The sequence below is a fragment of the Haematobia irritans genome, chromosome 4 (assembly GCF_050003625.1).
Source record: "Haematobia irritans isolate KBUSLIRL chromosome 4, ASM5000362v1, whole genome shotgun sequence".
NCBI lineage: Eukaryota > Metazoa > Arthropoda > Insecta > Diptera > Muscidae > Haematobia > Haematobia irritans.
In genome coordinates, this window is record NC_134400.1 from 15,578,090 (window position 1) to 15,601,529 (window position 23,440).

Here is a 23,440-nt window from a genome sequence, read left to right on the forward strand (position 1 = left end):
AGCTACTCTTGTAGTTTAGTCAACACAATGGTTTTAAAGCTGAGATCAAAACAACAAATAAAATTTTATTTCTATAGAAAATTGTTGGCAAATTTTTTTCTATAGATTTTTTTACAATTTTTTTTAATTTTATTTCTATAGATTTTTTTAATTTTATTTCTATAGATTTTTTTAATTTTATTTCTATAGAAAATTTTTTCAAAATTTCATTTCTATAGAAAATTTTTGTCAAAATTTCATTTCTATAGAAAATTTTTGTCAAAATTTTATTTCTATAGAAAATTTTGTCAAAACTTTATTACCATAGAAGATTTTGTCAAAATTGTATTACTATAGAAGATTTTGTCAAAATTTTATTTCTATAGAAAATTTTATTTTTATAGAAAATTTTGTAAAAATTTTATTTCTTGAAAATGAAATGAGGCTGTCGAATGTGACACCGTGAATCTTGGGTTAATTTATAGTTGCAATTATCTCACCATTGACTCTGGCATTCAAGTGCCTGCGTTCTTCCGCCATACATATAGTGAACAGTGTGGCTGAAAATTTGGTGGCAGATATCCTCTAATTTCTAGCAATGAAATAACTGCTAAGATCAGCAACGTAGACGATGATTGTACAAATTGTCATGATTGTACGAAATGGCTGCATATGATAAAATTTTGACGCCGTCAGGAGGGGGTGGGATAGAGGACAGGTAGAGATTAAACAGTGCCGGATATATTACCCCACTCCCTGTTCCACTCTACGGGGTCTTGACTTCTGGTCCCTAAATTCCACATATGACTGGCACCCGTTCAGATAATTTAGAACCCAACGTTTGGCTGATGCCGGTAGGGACGTAATTTCCAAGTTCTCGTAGTATGTGGTCATGGTATTCGCCTTTGTTCTATCCTCCTTCAAATATCTAAAAGAACTTTCCAATGCATAAATAGAAAACGTAGATATTATTTACGTTATATTTCCATACGCAATAAATTAATATTTTTTTAAAAAGCTACAAAGCATTTATTTTGCATATTTTTTGCATATAATTTTTTTTTTTGTTAATTTTTGTGATTTTTTTATGTCTTGACATTTGGTTTTTTTCACTAAAAGCTACACAGATAAATCGCATATGATTGAGGAAAAAGAACGAGTACAGCTACTAAAAAACATGAAAAATATTTTTTTAAAGAATTCAATTCTTTTTTAGTTTCTCTTTTTTCATTAAAATAACGAATAACATAAAATTGTCTTATTTTTAGAGAATCGTTTGTCGTTCTGTTGCTTCGTTTTCACTTAGTGTGATTAATATTTAGGTGTATTTTGTAAAATCACGATTGGTATTCTGTTTATTTAAAGCCTCGGCCGAACGATCATCAATATCGGCATGGGCGGCAGTAGCGCCTCCTTGTGTTTGATTTTCAATAAGCTGGGAGAGAAAAAAAATATAATTAAAGACATGACACAAAATTTTACTAAACTGAACACAAAAACCACAAAAAAATCGTGGTGGTTTGTGTCTGAACTAAAACAACTTCCATCCTTAGTCATAGATATTACCTTTGTTCTCAAACGTTTAATGCTACGCAATCTTTCCAACCAATTTGAAGCATAAGGATTTTTCTTTTGCAAGCTCTGATAGACATTGGAGGCCAACTGAAAATAATATCAAAATTTATGAAATCAATAAAAACTAAAACTTTCATTTAAGTGATTTACTGAAATACATACATTCGCATGTAAAGCCAATTGTCTGGCCAACAACGGTGCACTTTTATCGGAAACAATTTTTGGTCCTGGATGATAAACAAATGTGGCTATCTCGGGTCGAACTTTAACGTAGATCCGATTGGTATTTAACTCCAATGGTTCCACAATTACACAGGCATAGTTGAATTGACCCTTTATAGAAAAAATCAAAAACAGAATTAGAAAAATTGATGTTCCCTTGATACTGGTACATCTTACCGATATGGTATTTAAATTATATTCCTCTCCACTTTCATTGTAAATGATATTTACATAATCATTACCAATGTGTTTCTTTTTCTCATTGCAATTCGGATCGCTTGTCAATTTGGTAGGCATCAAAGTGGCAACATGGAAAGTAACCTGAAAATCGAAACATTAGAGGTAGTCCAAACATTCAAAGGAAAATATATGTTTCTGTTTTATATCTAGACATTATTTGATACAAGCGTCACAAATTCGTTGATCCATTTAAAACAATTAATTGATAGAATTATTTTTAGAAAATTTTGTCAAAATTTTATTCCTATAGAAAATTGTGTGAACAACTTAGGTTAGGTTAGTGGCAGCCCGATGTATCAGACTCACTTAGACCATTCAGTCCATTGTGATAGCACAGTGATGAACTTCTCTCTTATCACTTTGTCCTGCACGATTTCACGTTAAGCTCAATGACAAGGGACTTCCTTTTATAGCCGAGTCCGAACGGCATTCCACATTGCAGTGAAACTCTCAGAAATGACTCCAGCATTACTGAGGTGGGTTGGCAACATTTTATTTCCATAGGAAATTTTGTCAAAATTTTATTTCAATTAAAAATTTAGTCAAAATTTTATTTCTATAGAAAATTTAGTCAAAATTTTATTTCTATAGAAAATTTTGTCAAAATTTTATTTCTATAGAAAATTTTGTCAAAATTTTATTTCTCTAGAAGATTTTGTCAAAATTTTATTTCTATATGAAGTTTTCTCAAAATTTTATTTCTATAGAAAATTTTCTTAAAATTTTATTTCTATAGAAAATTTTCTCAAAATTTTATTTCTATAGACAATTTTCTCAAAATTTTATTTCTATAGAAAAATTTGTCAAAATTTTATTTCTATAGAAAATGTTGTCAAAATTTTATTTCTATAGAGTATTTTGTCAAAATTTTATTTCTATATGAAGTTTTCTCAAAATTTTATTTCTATAGAAAATTTTGTCAAAATTTTATTTCTATATAAAGTTTTCTCAAAATGTTATTTCTATAAAAAGTTTGTGAAAATTTTATTTCTATAGAAAATTTTCTTAAAATTTTATTTCTCCTTAGAATATTTTGTCAAAATTTTATTTCTAAGAAAATTTTTTCAAAATTTTATTTCTATAGAAAATTTTATCAAAATTTTATTTCTAAGAAATTTTTTTTCAAAATTTGATTTCTAAAGAAAATATTCTCAAAATTTTATTTCTATAGAAAATTTTCTCAAAATTTTATTTCTATTTTTGAGAAAATTTATATTTTATTTCTAAGAAAATTTCCTCAAAATTTTATTTCTATAGAAAATTTTCTCAAAATTTTATTTCTATAGAAAATTTTGTCGCAATTTTATTTCTCAAAATTTTACTTCTATAGAAAATATTCTCAAAATTTTATTTCTATAGAAAATTTTCTTAAAATTTTCTTTCCAACAGAAAATGTTTTCAAAATTTTATTTCCATAGAAAATTTTCTCAAAATTTTATTTCTATAGAAAATTTTGTCAAAATTTTATTCCTATAGAAAATTGTGTGAACAACTTAGGTTAGGTTAGTGGCAGCCCGATGTATCAGGCTCACTTAGACTATTCAGTCCATTGTGATACCACAGTGATGAACTTCTCTCTTATCACTTTGTCCTGCCCGATTTCACGTTAAGCTCAATGACAAGGGACTTCCTTTTATAGCCGAGTCCGAACGGCATTTCACATTGCAGTGAAACACTCAGAAAAGTCTCCAGCATTACTGAGGTGGGTTGGCAACATTTTATTTCTATAGAAAATTTTGTCAAAATTTTATTTCTATATGAAGTTTTCTCAACATTTTATTTCTATAGAAAATTTTGTCAAAATTGTATTTCTATATAAAGTTTTCTCAAAATTTTATTTCTATAAAAAGTTTGTGAAAATTTTATTTCTATAGAAAATTTTCTTAAAATTTTATTTCTTCTATAGAATATTTTGTCAAAATTTTATTTCTAAGAATTTTTTTTTCAAAATTTTATTTCTATAGAAAATTTTATCAAAATTTTATTTCTAAGAAAATTTTTTTCAAAATTTTACTTCTATAGAAAATATTCTCAAAATTATATTTCTGTAGAAAATTTTCTCAAAATTTTATTTCTATTTTTGAGAAAATTTATATTTTGTCAAAATTTTATTTCTAAGAAAATTTCCTCAAAATTTTATTTCTATAGAAAATTTTCTCAATATTTTATTTCTAAGAAAATTTTTTCAAAATTTTATTTCTATAGAAAATTTTTTCAAAATTTTATTTCTATAGAAAATTTTCTCAAAATTTTATTTTATTTCTAAAGAAAATTTTGCCGAAATTTTATTTCTACAGAAATTGTTTTCAAGATTTTATTTCTATAGAAAATTTTGTCCAAATTTTATTTCTATAGAAATTTTTTTACAAATTTTGTTTCTATAGAAAATTTTGTCAACGTTTTCTTTTCAATAGGAAATTTTATCAAAATTTTATTTCTATAGAAAATTGACAAAATTTAAGACTTTAATCAATACAATATACCAATAAAATTCACATACCTGAACTATATCATCCTTCCACACGTAGGTGAATTTTCCATCGGCACCACATGTATCCAATGTAATGAATAAATTATTTTGTGCAGCTTCTTTCAAACTGACCAGGGTACCAATACCCCTCAGAAATTCTACGTAACGTGTACTGCCATGGGAGTTACGGAGTATCTCTACAACATTATTACATTGTCCTTGGCCTACATATAGAACTCCGATTTTATGCGTCTCAAATGGTGGCGCCAAATCCAATAAGCTTACAGCACTCATCTGCTCGGGTGGTACCTTTATGGGAGCATCAGTAACCTGGATTTGACCAGTATGGTATAATTGCATGAAAACGAAACTGGGATGCATACAGAGCTTCGTATTCAATTGGGGTTTGTTGTTTCCAAACCGAGAGAATGTATTGGTTGTTGGTCGGGATTTGCCATTATTGACTTCTCTTACTACAGAAATGGTCTTTGAGCGTCCCCGCATTTCTCCGTTGTTATAATCGTTGTTCGAATTGCCTCCCCCAGATGTCAGCGATGTCATATTCACACTATTTCCACCACTACTGGATTTGGCCAGACCTTGGTGGGAACCGAAGGAAGTGGATTTAACAGCAGGCGCATGCGATTTCTCCATACGTGGTGAATGTTGAGGAGCTGGCGATAGGGGAGGTTTATTAACCAATTTATCATCCTGCCCTCCGGCTCCAGTTGACCTCAGTGATGTTGATGAAGCCGATTGCTGTACTGGTATTTGAACACTGGATGATTTTTGACTAACATCATCGGCTGATAACTGTTTTGGTGGCAAAGTTCCCGATTCTGGAGCTTTGAGGGTGCTAGCACTAGATCCTAGATTCTGTGGTGGTGTAGAGCCTGCTATCTCTTCTGGTATAGCTTCACAGCTCACCTTACTGTACTGCACTGTTTTCTTTTTCTGTTGAATTTGTTGTTGTTGGGGAGCATTTGAATCGCTCGCTTGCTCCACTGGCATTGGACATTCTTGGGACAAAGGGGCCGGTTTATTTTCCATCAGTGTATTGCGCCAACTGGAACTCATTTCAGGGCTTGAATTGACTCTACGCACTGGTTTACGAGGTCTCATTTGCTCTCCCTCTATATCGATGTAATCTTCATCAGCTTCACCATCACTTACAATGCGGCATGGGTCATCTTTGCCTCGACTTCCCGATGTCTTTTTGGGTATATCTATAGCAGCGGTGCCTGCAGCAGCAGCCACTGTTACGGCTGACGAAGATATTTCTTCTTGTCTCTGCAATGGCCTGGTCTTCGAAGTCGACCTCACTCGTTGCTCCTCTATGGGTTTGGTATCCATAACTTCTTGCTTCGAAATTTCAATTGACATAGGTGAGGGGGTTTCCTTTATTTCAGTGCTTATATTCAAATCAATTACATTTTCAGTTTGGAAAAAATCTGGACCAAAAACTCCACCTTGCGCAGTTGGAAGAAACAAGGAAACCATACTACTGAACGGCACATCATAACCAAAACATTCATTCGATATGGGATTTTGTATGCGTGTTATCCAAGATATATTGCCAGTAGGACGACGTATAAAGATCTCTGCCCAAGCTGTACAGGAACGCACACAGACTGGGGCGGCGCAAACACTGGATGATGACAATGAATTGCCCAGCAGAGAAGCACAACTACCTCCAACACCTAAATCGGTGCTACCAGCTTCAGGATTTGAACCTCTTCGTGATAAGGCTTCCAAGGAGGCCGTCGAACTATTCGATGTTTGCCTTTGCGTAGTGTGAGAAGTTGAAGAAGACGACGAGGTCAAATCAGTACTACCAGCCGATTCATTTCCACTGCTATGTTGTAGGGAAACTTTTGTATAACGATGTTCATAGGTTGGTGCTGCAGTTTGACTTTGTTGACTGATTTCTGGTGAGATGGGACTTGTGCCTGGATTCGTATCGGTACTAGCCTTTGGACTGAGCGTATAAGCTTTTCCCAATTGTGAACATCTATCACAAAGTCCGCTGCGTGTTGGTCCCGATGGACAACCGGAAGTGGTAATGGTGACAAGATTGTGACCAACCAACCATGTTTGAGAGTGACCATCCTTTAGAAGATATTCCACAGCGGGTAGACTGAAACCAATAATATTTATAAGATTTTATTGTATCTATTGGCATTGGGATTAATAAAAACATAAAGTGTTCTGGTAAATCTATATTGAACATCTCAATAAAAAACTGTATCAGATCTTCTTCGCATGCCACAATGTTTTCAAGCTCCTAAAAATTTTGTCAAAATTTTATTTCTTTGGTAAATTTTGTCAAAATTTTATTTTTATAGAAAATGTTGTTAAAAGTTTATTTCTATAAAAAATTTTCTCAAAATTTTATCTCTATCGAAAATTTTCTCAAAATTTTATTTCTATAGAAAATTTTGTCAAAATTTTATTTCTATAGAAAATTTTGTCAAAATTTTATTTCTATTAAAAAATTTTGTGAAAATTTTATTTGTATAAAAAATTTTTATTTTTATAGAAAATTTTGACAAAATTTAATTTCAACCGGAAATTTTGTCAAAATTTTATTTCTACAGGAAATTTTGTCAAAATTTTATTTCTATAGAAAATTTTCTCAAAATTTTGTTTCTATAGAAAATTTTGTCAAAATTTCATTTCTATAGAAAATTGTGTCAAAAATTAATTTCTATAGAAAAAAATGTAGAGTAGCCGGTGATTCTTTTTTATTATATTTTTTATTCTAATTAATGTTATAATTTAAGTCAATTATTCAAAGAATTGTGTAGTTTTTGGGTCATATATGGTCTAGCGACTTGACTCTTTATGAAATAAATAAATAAATAAATAAAATAAATTGTCAAAATTTTATTTCTATAGAAAATTTTGTAAAAATTTAATTTCATTATTGTTGTTTTTGATCTCAGCTTAAAACCATGCATTGACTAAACTACAAGTGTAGGTTAACCAACAGAGGAAAAGTATGCTTGTCAAATTTATTTGGGCAAAGCCCTAAAGACTGCAAGATGGATGTACAGCTGTTCCGGAATTACCACATTCCTCATCAGCATCCCGTACTTGCAGCAAAACTATCAACCAATTATCAGAATAAATTCGGGTAATTCACTCAACCCAAAGTGAACTACACTTGAACCTTCCGCAAAAAGGTTTGATAGTCGGCTACAAATTTGTTTAGGCAGTAGCCGACTATCAAACCTTTTTTCGGAGGGTTCAAGTGTAGTTCACTTTGGGTTGAGTGAATTACCCGAATTTATTCTGATAATTGGTTGATAGTTTTGCTAAAAAAAAACAATAATAATTGAAGATAATCCAACAATAACAAAAAAATTTAATTTCTATAGAAAATTTTGTCAAAATGTTATTTCTATAGAAAATTTTGTCAAAATTTTATTTCTATAGAAAATTTTGTCAAAATTTTATTTCTATAGAAAATTTTGTCAAAATTTATTTCTATAGAAAATTTTGTCAAAATTTTATCTCTATAGAAAATTTTGTCAAAATTTTATTTCTATAGAAATTTTTGTTAAAATTTTATTTATATAGAAAATTTTGTCAAAATTTTATTTCTATAGAAAATTTTGAAAAAAATTGATTTCTATAGAAAATTTTCTCAAATTTTATTTCTACAGAAAATTTTCTCAAAATTTTATTTCTATAGAAAATTTTCTCAAAATTTTATTTCTATAAAAAATTTTTTCAAAATTTTATTTCTATAGAAAATTTTGTCAGAAATTTATTTCTATAGTAAATTTTGACAAAATTTGATTTCTATAGAAAATTTTCTCAACTTTTATTTCTACAGAAAATTTTCTCAAAATTTTATTTCTATATATAAAATTTTCTCAAAATTTTATTTCTATATATATAATTTTCTCAAAATTTTATTTCTGTAGAAAATTTTCTCAAAATTTTATTTATATAGAAAATTTTCTCAAAATTTTATTTCTATAGAAAATTTTGTCAATATTTTATTTCTATAGAAAATGTTTCAATATTTTATTTCTATAGAAAATGTCAAAATTTTATTTCAAGGCTTCATGGGTCGGTTTCATTTTCTCCTACCTATTTTCATTTAACAAAATATTTTGGTTATTTTTGTAAAGGACTTGCACCCCAGATCTGTAATGGAATGTTTTTTTATCGCTTCATGTACTTACCGCTTAGGCAATGCTGAACATGGTGAAAATGTGTGTCTAGCCAAAAAATCGATACATGTTTCTGCCAATTCAGCATGAAATGATTTCAAACTGGCATTCATTAAGGGTCGCATTTCCGAATCATTACGTCCCACAGCTGAGGTATTGCGGCTACCACGTTCTGTTAAACTTGTGCTGCGCTTACGATTCGAGGAATCTTCATTAAGACTATTTAAGTCTTGTCGTTGTATATTACGTGACAATTTATTAATATCCTCATACAACATACTGGCATTTGATTGAATGCTCTAAACAAAAACAAAAAAGAAAATCAAACAATGACAATAAAGTTCACAAGTATTGGCCAAGAAAATTATCTACCATAACCTACCGATATTATATAGGTAACACAATTTTTACGTAATTCCAATTTACATTTCAAAAACCAGCCGGCTATGACATGATGGGCCAATGACACAGTATAATGATCATAACGATGAGGTTTGGTATAGGCCAAAGAAATGGCAAAGACATACATATATTGTCGGGGTGTAAAATTGGTGAATAAGTCGTTTGGCAAACGGCTTAAAACTATAAAAATAGAAAAAATATATTTCAAGCTCGATTCCATGATCTATTTGTTCAAATTAAAATAGTTTTTGGGGAAGTTAAAAATCTTCACTTACTTGATAGAAATTCCAGTACAGAGATAGCCACAGTGGGTGTATCGGACATTTTGGACATTTGCAATAAAATATCTGGCAATTTACGCATTAAAGCCTCTGGCATTTCCAATATAATTGTGGTCATTGTATTAATACATATATTGGCTATACCCGATAGTATACCCATCTTTAATACATCGATTATCTTATATTGATTGGAGGGTTGTATGAATTTATGATATATCACCAGTGAAGCTATGGCCGGCAATACTAGCGAATTCAATTCATCTATACTTGATTTATAGGTTACATGAAGGGTTTTATTACTCTCGAAAATAATCTTGAATAAGGCGGCTGCCAATGATTCAATATCATTACCCTGTATTAAGGCTTTATTTTGCATTATTTTCGGAAGCTCTTTGATAACCAATTGGAAAATTTGAAAATCTTTAAATATAGAAAATAACAAAAGACAATTGAATTGTTTTATATGATACGCTGAAGACTAATACAATTTACCTCTATCTTTTTCCAAGCATTTTACAATCATTTCACATGCCTTTTTTATGGATATGGTGGTGAAATGAGGATTTGGTACACTGGCATCATGGGCCGATAGTTGAGTCATCAGTTGATGACGTTGATGGTGATGCTGAGTTGATGTCTCATGAACAGCCGGTAGACTGGAATCAATACCCAAATAATAGCTATATTTTATGCAATCGTTATTTGAGGGGTCCGGATAGCCAATGTGATATAAAGCATTTGCTCGAGCTTTTAGCATCCATGAAAAAATCTAAATAAAAATAAAAACAAGAAGAAAATATTTTATTTCCATATATTCAGTATAAGAAGGGTTACATCTATACTACACATCTTAATTTCATTTCAAAACCTGGAGTAATGTTGGCAGTATTGGGGATATTTCCCAAATTGGGGATATATATATATTTTTTGACGAAAATTTTTAGTTGGTTACTTGGAGATTTGGTGTTAAATTTTCAAACATTTGGTAATTTTTTCGAAATCAGTTTGGTATAATTAATGCGGTTCATTTAAAAAGATTTACATGGAATTCTGTTGATTTTTACATTATTAAAAAATATATCAAGGGTGGAAATGAAGTATTTGAACTAGAAAGGGACACAGAAAATTTTCTACAATTGTGAAATCATTTCGTGAGGACTCAGGCGTAAATGTTGATCGCTCCTCAGTGTTCATTGATTTGCACAATATATCCCATAAACATAAAAATGATGAAGTTGGTTTACCTCCATATTATCTACCACACAGTAAATTTTCAAATACATGGTGACTGAGGAGGTTTTTTCGAGGATTTGGAAGACAATCACAAGTCTCCGGTTTTCGGGTTTTTGTTTCGAAATCTTGATCTTATTGCAGTTTCAAAGCTATAGCAGCTTTTATTTTTATATATGTTTATCCAAATGTTCAAATATTTTATTATTTTTAATTTTTCATAAAATCTTGTCAAAAATTTATTTTTGTCGGAAATTTTAATTTATTTTTGGGGATTTTTTTTTTGAAACGAAAGGTTATCGATTTGGGGACAAGAGCATAGAAATAAAATGTTGACAAAATTTTCTATAGAAATAAAATGCTGTCAAAATTTTCTATGGAAATAAAATGTTGTCAAAATTTTCTATAGATATAAAATGTTCAGAAAATTTTCTATATAAATAAAATTTTGATAAAATTATCTACGAAAATAAAATTTTGAAAAAATTTTCTATAGAAATAAAATTTTGAGAAAATTTTCTATAGAAATAAAATTTTGACAAAATTTTCTATATAAATAAAATTTTGACAAAATTTTCTATATAAATAAAATTTTGACAAAATTTTCTATAGAAATAAAATTTTGACAAAATTTTCTATATAAATAAAATTTTGATAAAATTTTCTATATAAATAAAATTTAGACAAAAATTTTTATAGAAATAAAATTTTCAGAAAATTTTCTATATAAAAAAAAAGTTGACAAAATTTTCTATAGAAATAAAATTTTCAGAAAATTTTCTATATAAATAAAATTTTGACAAAATTTTCTATAGAAATAAAATTTTGGGAAAATTGTCTATAGAAATAAAATTTTGACAAAATTTTCTATAGAAACAAAATTTTGACAACATTTTCTATAGAAATAAAATTTTGACAAAATTTTCTATAGAAATAAAATTTTGACAAAATTTTCTATATAAATAAAATTTTGACAAAATTTTCTATTGAAATAAAATTTTGAGAAAATTTTCTATAGAAATACAATTTTAACAAAATTTTCTATTGAAATAAAATTTTGACAAAATTTTCTTTAGAAATAAAATTTTGACAAAATTTTCTATAGAAATAAAATTTTGAAAAAATTTCTATAGAGATAAAATTTTCTATAGAAATAAATTTTGCAAAATTTTGTAAGATATAATTTTTTTCTAATATTCAAATATTTATTCGTTTCAAACCATTTTTCTAGACTTTTCCAAATTAAAAAAAAAATCGATATTTCAAAACTTTAAAATAGTTTAAAAGTTAATTTCACTTAATTAAGTAAATTCATCATTACCTTATATCTCACTATATTAGCCTGTTCAAAAACTTTGGGTGTATTATAGTTTTGCTCCAAATGGGCTACCAAAATATTGAAAATTTTTATAGCATGACATGAGGGCAAACGATATAGCTTCACCAGAAACACCTCAATTAAACCATCAACAGCAACCACTACATCTTGAATATCCTGTTCACTTTTAATCTCCTCTCCATTCAATTTGTATTGTTCATAGGGTCGATTAATGATTTTCTCCAATAGATCTAAAAGTTCTCCACATCGTTTGGTATCACAATGCCGGGCAAAATCAATTAAAGCATTTGCCACAGTACATCTTAACTGAACATCGGTTTCATTGCAAACTTGAGCAAACAATGGCACTACAACTCGTTCCAATATCTCTTCCTCATAGCATGAACGATTCAAATCCATTATATTCACCAAACTTTGAATGACTTTTATACGTATAGGTGTACTGGGCATTCTATAGAAACGTTGAACAAATGAATTAAGCAATTGCAACCATTCTGGTCTAGTAGCGGTAATCTTTGACGAACGATAATCGATAAGCATTAAGACCGACGATTCAGGTCGACTTTCGGCAACCCGTTCGATGAGATCATAGATGCGATCATAATTCGCTAAAATTTTTGTCTTTTCATCCTGTAATAGCTTTTCAATGCAATTGATATTTTCATGGAAATGATTGTTGAGATGCTTTAATCCTTCTGTATCGGCGGAAACTTTTTCTGAAAACAAAAATAAGAAAAATATGTTAATTTTTATTGAAAATATAAAGATACACAGGAAAAATGTGCTAGTTAAGGAAAAGTACGGTAGTTAAAGTTACTTCTAAGAATTGAGAAAGGCACATTTTGTAGTCGATTTTCGGCTAAGCGACACTTACCATAACATTCCATATTGCTAACTATAGCAGACATAATGTCACATATACGATCCCAAATAATTTCGGGAAGCTCTGATTTATATTTGGTGATCAATATGTGAATTCCCACTATAACTTCATAGGTGACACAAACATGGCGACTATCCAGGGCCTGGAAAGGAAAAACATAAAAAACAATCAGATGTATGAACAAGAAGAGACAAAAATTCGCCAGAGTCGGAACAACGAAATGAAGGAATGAATGCATATTGGAAGCCATCTAAGATTACGATCCTAATGAGCTTTTATAGAACATTTTGATATTTTTCTGAGAAATGTTATTTCTGTAGAAAATATTGTCAAAAAATTTTATTTCTATAGAAAATTTTGTCAAAATTTTATTTCTATAGAAAATTTTGTTAAAATTTTATTTCTATAGAAAATATTTTCAAATTTTATTTCTTTATTTCTATAGAAAATACTGTCAAAATGTTATTTCTATAGTAAATTTTGTCAAAAAAATGTATTTCTATAGAAAATTTTGTCAAAATTTTATTTCTATAGAAAATATTTTCAAATTTTATTTCTATAAAAAATTTTGTAAAAATTTTATTTCTATAGAAAATTTTGTCAAAATTTTATTTCTATAGAATATTTTGTCAAAATGTTATTTCTATAGTAAATTTTGTCAAAATTTTATTTTATAGAAAATTTTGTCAAAATTTTATTTCTATAGAAAATTTTGTCAAAATTTTATTTTTATAGAAATTTTTGTCAAAATTTTATTTCTATAGAAAATTTTGTCAAAATTTTATTTCTATAGAAATTTTGTCAAAATTTTATTTCTATAGAAAATGTTGTCAAAATTTTGTTTTTATAGAAATTTTTGTCAAAATTTTATTTCTATAGAAAATTTTGTCAAAATTTTATTTCTATAGAAAATTTTGAAAAATTTTTTTCTACAGAAAATTTTTAAAGTACCTCTTAGTTCGTATCTCACAACAAATTGTGACTGTTCTACTTACCCGAAGAAAGCTATTTAACACCATTGAGGCATAGAACAATGGTGATACTTGAAATACCATACGAACTCCAAATATATTCATGGTCAAATGGAATACAGCACCCCTTAGCAAATATTCATCTTCGTATAGTGAACGATCATTTAAAATGTTGCACATCATTTTCATGGAATGATAACCCAGTTCGGTTCCCAAAAGATTTTTCATTATCTGGAAAGAGAAGAATAGAAAAAAACGTTAAACAATTAAATAAGAAGTAAAAATTACAAAAACACAGTGAGACAATAAAAAATGAATACTAATTGCATTAGGTCTAGAAGAACAGGGAAAAGGAAGTGTTTTATTGATACGTTCCTTCTCTGCGTATAATTATGTAAAAAGTGTAAAAATTTTGTCAACATTTTATTTCTATAGAAAATTTTGTCAAAATTTTATTTCTATAGACATTTTTATCAAAATTTTATTTCTATAGAAAATTTTGTTAAAATTTTATTTCTATAGAAAATTTTGTCAACATTTTATTTCTATAGTAAATTTTGTCAACATTTTATTTCTATAGAAAAATTATCCAAATATAGTTGGTGAGGAATATTTTACAAAATCTACCAAAATATCAAAAATTCTATAATAACAATCTGCCATTTTTGGTAGAATTCTACCAACTGTGGCAACCGTGATAGCGACAGAAAAATTACCAACAAAATATTATAATGGAAAAACACACAAGATAACTATGAATCGCTTCTAGTGTTACCTACATCATTTAGTATATTGCATTAAAAAAATAATATCAATTAATTTGGTAATTGAGTCTGAAAAAATTATTATCTGTGGACCATATAGGCTTTTCACCCGATTTGACTTCGTCATGTTTTTGGAGACGACATATTTATCGATTTGCCTGAAATTTAAAATCTACTACTATTTTGGACTCGTTCCTATTTCAATTTAGGACCCATATAGATTTTATAATGATTTTTCTATATAAAAAAAAGTTTCATATTTACAAAATTAACGTTTTTCGATCAACGAAAATAAGCTTTTTTCACACAAAATAAAGCTCAGCGACAACTTCAAGTTAGAATAACAGCTACTTTGGCTTGAATTCAAAGTTAATTTGTGTGGGGAGAAAAAACAGAGAGAAATAGAGCGCGAGCGTAATACAATTGGGTGAGAGCATCATTACGTCTAACAGCTGTTCGGGGGTTTTTGCTATAGTCTCCACTCACTACTGAACTTTGTCTGGGTGGAGATGTGCTTTCTTCATACACAACTCGCCATAAGAGTTTAGAGGAATTATACGAAAAAAACAACATTGATAAACAATCGAGTAAGGCAGCACTTAAACAAGAATATAGAAATAAACAGCAAAAAGATCAGCAGAGATTATTAAACTATCAAAAAAAAAAAAAAAAAAAAACAAAAAAGAAAAAGAAAAAAGAGTAATACCACAATACATTGGGGAGTGTAGATGCTTATCCCTTTATATAAAAAACTAGAAACAAGGTAAGATTAAACAAAACTTAACATTAATGAACTTTTTAATTTGTGCCTTCACCCTCTCTCTCTCACTCTCGCCCTTTGACAGATGACTGAGGAGAAGCGCATCTTAAGCGTGGGTATGTGTGTTTTGGATATAATTCATGTATGTGTTGAATATCCCCAAGAAGATACCGATAAACGTTGTCAAAATGGTTATTGGCAACGTGGTGGCAATGCCTCAAACAATTGCACTGTCTTGAGAAAACTTGGAGCCCCATGTGAATTTCTAGGTATGATCAGTACATCACCAGCCTTCAGATTTCTCTATGAGGATTGTAGAAAGCGAGAAATTTCTATCGAAAATTGTCCTCATACTGATATGGATCCACCATTTTCGAGTATTATACTGGTCCAATCGAACGGTTCTCGCACTATAATACATTCCAATCCCGGATTTCCCATATTAACTTATAAAGACTTTAGGAAATTGGATCTATCCAACTATGCTTGGATACATTTCGAAGGTCGCAATATAGAAGAAACTCAACAAATGATTGATATGATTCGCCTTTATAATAGAAATCAAGATAATCCCATTAAAATATCTATGGAAATGGAAAAACTCAATAAAGATCTCTTTCAATTGGCATGTAGATCTGATGTTGTATTTATTTCCAAAGATATGGCTAATCATATGGGTTGGTCCACAGCTCATGAAGCGATACATAGGTCCCGAGAAATCATCAAGAATATGCAAAATATGGAAACTCCTCAAGATTCTTTAGGATGGCCTACACCCTGTCTTATATGCCCTTGGGGTTCGAAATGCTCCGACTGTTTAGATGCCAACAATGAATATACAAGTGTTCCAGCATATGATGTTGATGAAGTGGTAGATTCTTTAGGTGCTGGCGATACATTTGTGGCAGCCTGTATTTATGCTCTCCATTACTTGGAAAAACCTTTAGCGGATGCTGTTAAATATGCCAATCAAGTTGCAGCTTTTAAAGTCGAACGAAGGGGTTATGATGATTTGGACAAATTTGAATGATTAGACAAGGAAGTTATAGTTTTTCTGTTGTAGACAGCATTTAAAATTTTATATGTATACTAAGCAATAAATATAGACATTCCTATACTAGAAAATATATTGTAAGGAAACTAATATACAAGAAATATTTATCGTTTACATAGCAATTACCAATTTTAAAAATGTTAAATATTTTAATATAACAAATCATTTGGCAGCGAAGATTTTTTTCCAAATTCTTAACATGGATATCGTTGAGGAGCTGTTGAACATAATCAACGATGATCCAGATTACCTCAAAAGGCCTGAACTTGGTCCCCGCTGACTTTCTGCATATCAAAACTAAAAACACCGATGAAAAGAAAGCCTTTTGCTCCGATTGAGGAGTGTATTATATCTGAAGGGGATTGCTTTGAAGGGAACAAGATAGTTATTGATAAATAAATAAATACTTTTTGATAAATGAATGATATTTTGTGATAATACCTCATTTAAGAATATATATGTGGTAGATACATCTAAATCTGAAACAAGTATATATGCCCCAAACCCATTGGAAGTTAAATCTGAGGATCAAATCTGGGGATCAAATCAATTGGTGGCGTAATATTATTATGAGCCGATATGGACCAGTTTGGTGGTTAGAAGACATACATATACCAACATTGCGTACCAATTTTTACCCCAATCGGGTGAACTTTACTCCTTCAAGAGACTGTGGAGGTCAAATCTGGAGATCGGTTTATATACGGGTCGAATGAAATTTGCTCTTCCTAGAGGCTCTGCAAGCACGGTTGCCACAGTTGGTATAATTCTACCAAAAATGGTAGATATTTTACTATTTGGTAGATTGGTAGAACTCTTGATGTTTTGGTATATCTTGCAAAATTTTGTTCCAAATTAGAGTTACTTCACAAATTTGACATTTTCTATAGAAATAAAATTTTGACAACATTTTCCTATAGAAATAAAAGTTTTGACAACATTTTCTATAGAAATAAAAGTTTTGACAACATTTTCTATAGAAATAAAATTTTGACAAAATTTTCTATAGAAATAAAATTTTGACAAAATTTTCTATAGAAATAAAATTTTGACAAAATTTTCTATAGAAATAAAATTTTGACAAAATTTTCTATAGAAATAAAATTTTGACAAAATTTTCTATAGAAATAAAATTTTGACAAAATTTTCTATAGAAATAAAATTTTGACAAAATTTTCTATAGAAATAAAATTTTGACAAAATTTTCTATAGAAAAAAAAATTTGACAAAATTTTCTCTAGAAATAAAATTTTGAACGAGATGTAAGCAAACAAAATGGTTTGCGAGAAATAAACAACTTTGAGTGATTGAGTAGTTTTCGCACATATAGGAGATTTTATAGTCTTCTAGTATCATTATGAGATAAATTTCACACATACAGTGCCACACATAAGTATTAGCACAGCACCCTTAACCACATAACGGTCTGGGTATATGCGAAAAACTGTCCATAAAATATATACCGATCGACTCAAAATCACCTCCTGAGTCGGTTTAGCCCTTGGTTTTCGTCCATGTATTTTTTGTTCGCAGTATTCAGGTCACTATTATTAGCCGATTTTGATGAAATTTGGTTCAGTTTCGGTGGAAGTATGTGGGAATATAGGTACAAATAAAACAAAAAATTAGTCCATTCATTGTCTACTCTACTTGAGGCTGTTTTTAGAGTGTCCAAGTCTTCACAGTATAATCATAAATCGATATTTCGATGTGTTACGAACGGAATGGCAAATATATTATATGCCTCCATCACCACAAACTATAGTGGTAGAAACAAAAGTCGATAATGGCCAAAGTCCATAAAATCAATTAGTCGATTTTACCAGATTTTCCAAAATAGTAAATTTTAGACAAAAAGTCGACTTTTGTATTCCAAGATTATAATATAATTTTCGTGTTTAATTTCATGATTAAATCAAAAATGTTGTTAAGACGAGTTTGAATTTTTTTGATAAAATGTCAATTTTTCGAAACTTTATTTTTCCATGCAAACTATGCGATTTGCACTTTATATAAAAAATCCAAATTATTTAAGTTTTACCACAAGTTTCTTTTTACTAAGATTGTAGTTATTCAAGAATTTAATCTAAATAAATAATAACAAAAACAAGTATATACGGCCGTAAGCTCGGCCAGGTCGAATCTTATGTACCCTCCACCATGGTTTGCGTAGAAACTTCTACTAAAGACTGTCATCCACAATCGAATTACTTGGGAGCTAATGTTACTAGGTACCTATTACGAACTTCTGTTTTATTGAGAAACAAAGGAAGGCAATTCGATTCTTTGAAAATGTTGGAGTGGTTCGGTCGATCCAGTAACATAGAAGGAAGTTGGTTAGGTTAGATTAGGTTAGGTGGCAGCCCGATGTATCAGGCTCACTTAGACTATTCAGTCCATTGTGATACCACATTGGTGAACTTCTCTCTTATCACTGAGTGCTGCCCGATTCCATGTTAAGCTCAATGACAAGGGACCTCATTTTTATAGCCGAGTCCGAACGGCGTTCTACATTGCAGTGAAACCACACGCACAGAAAAACCATGTTTGGACATGGTTGCCGCATCCATTTAATGCTTACCTAGAGCATGTAATTGCCGCGAAAACCATGTATTTTGTCTTTGTAAAAATAGTTTTCGAGCGGAGAAAAATTTATGGTGGCAATAAGCATTTGAATGGTTCTCAAATACCGCAAACATGTTCTATCATTTAAATGATAGAATTTGAGGCCATTAAATGGTCGGGAAAATCATGTACCTGACCATTCAATTTTTTTTACTTTTTTACAGGGAAAAAAGTATTTTTATAGGTTAAGTATAGACATGTCTAGAACCATTACATGGCCATAAAGACCATTTACATTTTTTTCGTGACCATTTAATTTTTTAACTTGTTTGCAGCGAACAGAATTTTATAAAAACATTGAGCAGGTACACACGATTTTCATTTTGCGCGTCAGTCGTGTGTTGATTGTTTCTTGGAATGGACGGAGAATACGGATTTACTGTGTTTTGTGTTAATTTATTTATTCAGAAGTGGCACGTGGTTTTATGTGAACACAAAAAAGGAAAGTGTAATTGAAAAAATTTACCTGTTTTTTGTTCTGCATTTTGCTATATGGTATCATTTATTTTTATTTGCAGTTACATGATGTCTGCGTTTGTACATTTGATGCGCACGATGTAAATATGGAATAATTACTTATTGTTGAAATTGAAATAAAATAGAGTGTGTAAAAATATATGATGTTTGCTTGAACGGCATTATAAATACAAATAAACAATGAATTAGTTTATAAATAAATAAAAACAAACAAATAAAGTTAATTTTGTGTTTTCTTTTCTCAAGTGGCGTACTTTTTTCGACGATGAAAAAAGTTTTTTCATAAAGATCAAAACATTTTAGGTTGTGACCATGTTCTTTTAACTAGAAGAAAAACATTTTTAATGAATACCATAACATTTTAAATCGTGACCATTGTCTTTTCATTCAAACAAAATTCTTTTTATCAATATAATAACATTTTAGATGAGGACAATTACATTTTTCTTAGAACCATGTTCACTGAGCCAACATGGTTGCAGGTTAAAATGTTACATGGTCGCCGCAAAAATAGCTCCTATCATATTATTTTGCTCTTCGAATATGATTGTGACAATCATGTTTCTTCTCTGCGTGCACTTAGAGAACCTTTGAAACCCTCAGAAATGTCACCAGCATTACTGAGGTGGGATAATCCACCGCTGAAAAACTTTTTGGTGTTCGGTCGAAGCAGCAATCGAACCCACGACCTTGTGTATGCAAGGCGGGCATGCTAACCATTGCATCACGGTGCACCCAGAGAAGGAATATGATCACCTCAAACATGTTTTAAGAGCAAAATGTTATTTTTGGGCGATGACCATGTAACATGGTTTTCGCAACCATGTTATTTTCTCGGAAAGCATTTATCTGATTTCGACAAGCAGGTTATTTTTGACCAGAAAATAACATTTTAGTGATAAACATGTTTCATGGTCACCATACAAAAATAACATTTTGCCCTTTTTTGAACAAAAACGCGCCTTTTGAATACCTAGACCTCTCGATCATTTTCTTGATTGAAGCAATTTCAATTAAAAAAACTAATTGAGTCAAATAAATGGTACAAATTTTCAGTGTACTCGAAAATTTGTTGTCGAGATGCAGATTACAATATTACAAATAGGCGAGATTAACTATTTTGGAAAAAGACGATTTTTCGAAATTTCATTTTTCGATGAAAAATAGGCACAAAATATTACACTGGTTGGTACATTATTACCGCATGATTCTTCAAGAATTTAACCTAAATAATTAAAAAACAAATATAAATGCGATTAAAAACAATCCAATGAGTAAAGCAAATCTATTTTGAAGATCTCAAATCTAATCAAGGATATACCATTTCATGTATATCAAGATGGCAAATGCTCTAGAAACTGGTTTAAACTTGTTTGTCAAATACAAAAATGCGTTTAATTATTGGAAAGTAGACATAACCACAATTAGACATTGCTATAAATTTATGTATATTACTCATATCTCAGAAAGAAAGGAAAAATTAAAGGTATAATCAATTATTTGGTCATAAACCTCCTTGTTATCGTTTATTATTTGTTTCCTCTCTCAATCATAATTTGTCTGAATATTCATTATCAATAATGAGGTGGTAAATAATTTCCGTCTGCAGAATTGCATATTTTAAACAAGCGATATACACAAAGCAATTGAGAAATATATTAGCAATAAAAAAAGCTATGAAATCTATATTTTTTCGATATTAAAAATTATCTTGTTGCGTTTTTTTTTGTTTTCTCCAAGACATTATCGAGAACATAGTTGCACTCAAAGAAATCGTATTTGCGAGAAAATTCACTCCACTTTCATTTATCATATTCTGGAATTATTAAAAATTAGCAAAATCCTAAGATTTTGTCCTTAATTTAGTGGTTTTCATATTAATTTCGTAGAATCCTAGCAATAGTTCTTAACAGCTAGGTCTATATTGATCACTCCAATATTTTAAACAAAAACAAGTATAAACGCCCGTAAGTTCGGCCAGGCCGAATCTTATGTACCCTCCACCATGGATTGCGTAGAAACTTCTACGAAAGACTGTTATACACAATCGAATTACTTGGGTTGTGGTATCTTAAATCGTTTTCTAAATTGTGAATTAGTCCAGACGTGGTATATATTAGACAAAAAGGTATGTAAGTCTACAAATAATTACGAATCGATATGGACTTTTGCACGGTACGTAGGGAGCCAGAATTGGGGATCGATTTATCTGAGGGCTATATATAACTATAGACCGATATTGACCTAGTTAGGCATGGTTGTTAACGGCCATATACTAGCACAATGTACCAAATTTCAACTGACTCGGATGAAATTTGCTCCACCAAGAGGCTCCAAAACCAAACCTCGGGATCGGTTTATATGGGGGCTATATATGATTATGGACTGATATGGACCACTTTTGGCATGGTTGTTAAATATCATATACTACCACCACGTACAAAATTTCAACCAGATCGGATGAATTTTGCTTCTCCAAAAGGCACCGGAGGTCAAATCTGGGGATCGGTTTATATCGGTGCTATATATAATTATGGACTGCTATGAACCAATTCCTGCATGGTTGTTGGACACCATATACTAACATCACGTACCAAATTTCAACCGAATCGGATGAATTTTGGTCTTCCAAGGGGCTCCGGAGGTCAAATATGGGGATCGGTGTATATGGGGGCTATATATATAATTATGGGCCGATTTCGACCAATTTTTGCATGGGAGTTTGAGGCCATATAGTAACACCATGTACCAAATTTCAGCCGGATCGGATGAAATTTGCTTCTCTTAGAGGCTCCGCAAGTAAAATCGGGGGATCGGTTTATATGGGGGCTATATATAATTATTGACCGATGTAGACCAATTTTTGCATAGTTGTTAGAGACCATATACTAACACCATGTACCAAATTCCAGCCGGATCGGATGAAACTTTCTTCTCTTAGAGGCTCCGCAAGCCAAATCTGGGGATCGGTTTATATGGGGGCTATATATAATTATGGACCGATGTGGACCAATTTTTGAATGGTTGTTAGAGACCATATACTAACACCATGTACCAAATTTCAGCCGGATCGGATGAAATTTGCTTCTCTTAGAGGCCTCGCAAGCCAAATTTGGGGGTCCGTTTATATGGGGGCTATACGTAAAAGTGGACCGATATGGCCCATTTGCAATACCATCCGACCTACATCAATAACAACTATTTGTACCAAGTTTCAAGTCGATAGCTTGTTTCGTTCGGAAGTTAGCGTGATTTCAACAGACGGACGGACGGACGGACGGACATGCTCAGATAGACTCAGAATTTCACCACGACCCAGAATATATATACTTTATGGGGTCTTAGAGCAATATTTGGATGTGTTACAAACGGAATGACAAAGTTAATATACCCCCCATCCTATGGTGGAGGGTATAAAAATTGTATTGAGTGAAAAAGTCCCTACATTGTGCCCCTACGAGTTGTCCCTACAAGACTAAATATTAGAAAAAAAACCTACTACTTCAGGCAATACTTACAATGTGTATATAACGGCTCCCTGAAAAATGCCCCAAAAACAAAAATGAAAAATTATCACAAAAAAAAACATCATACAAAATTGCGAGATTTTTCATTATGAAAAACAACCGAAAATGTTTGGGGTTATAACATTTTTTGGGGAAATTTTGCATTGTGCCATTTTTCATATGAAAGGTTCCTCAGTTAAAAAAAATGAAAAATTTCCCAATAATTAGGTTTAGGGGAAGGAGCTTAATTCATGACCACCCCCAAAAATCCGACAATTCCATCCTGAAACAATTGAAATTTTTTATATGAAGAACTTGTTTTGCTCATAGCTCCTAAACTATGTGTCCTAGAGCGAAAAGGAACTTATTTCAGGACCACCCCCCAAAAATTAAAAATTCCATCCAAATCCTGAAAAAATTTAAATTTTTATATGAAAAACTTGTTTTGCTCATTCATATCTCCTAGAGCAAAAAGGTG

General features: G+C 30.5%; 2 protein-coding genes across 3 annotated transcripts in view; one reads left to right on the top strand and one right to left on the bottom strand.

Moving 5' to 3' along the window:
- Positions 1-1,164: 1,164 nt before the first annotated feature.
- gig (TSC complex subunit tuberin) overlaps positions 1,165-23,440 on the bottom strand; it is a 49,561-nt gene continuing 27,285 nt past the window's right edge. For both annotated transcript variants that reach the window (XM_075308478.1, XM_075308477.1), the window contains exons 5-16: positions 13,801-14,007; positions 12,797-12,947; positions 11,905-12,638; positions 9,846-10,122; positions 9,348-9,773; positions 9,053-9,252; positions 8,683-8,969; positions 4,517-6,623; positions 1,954-2,097; positions 1,717-1,887; positions 1,546-1,641; positions 1,165-1,414 (exon numbers count right to left, since the gene is read on the bottom strand). In XM_075308478.1, the coding sequence (XP_075164593.1) occupies positions 1,298-1,414; positions 1,546-1,641; positions 1,717-1,887; positions 1,954-2,097; positions 4,517-6,623; positions 8,683-8,969; positions 9,053-9,252; positions 9,348-9,773; positions 9,846-10,122; positions 11,905-12,638; positions 12,797-12,947; positions 13,801-14,007 (4,917 nt within the window). In that variant the 3' untranslated portion in view covers positions 1,165-1,297. The remainder of the gene's footprint in view (positions 1,415-1,545; positions 1,642-1,716; positions 1,888-1,953; positions 2,098-4,516; positions 6,624-8,682; positions 8,970-9,052; positions 9,253-9,347; positions 9,774-9,845; positions 10,123-11,904; positions 12,639-12,796; positions 12,948-13,800; positions 14,008-23,440) is intronic.
- LOC142237128 (ketohexokinase-like) lies at positions 15,019-16,776 on the top strand. Its single transcript, XM_075308480.1, has 2 exons — positions 15,019-15,303; positions 15,386-16,776. Exon 2 carries the CDS (start codon positions 15,386-15,388, stop codon positions 16,328-16,330), a length of 945 nt encoding a protein of 314 aa, XP_075164595.1. The 5' UTR covers positions 15,019-15,303; the 3' UTR covers positions 16,331-16,776.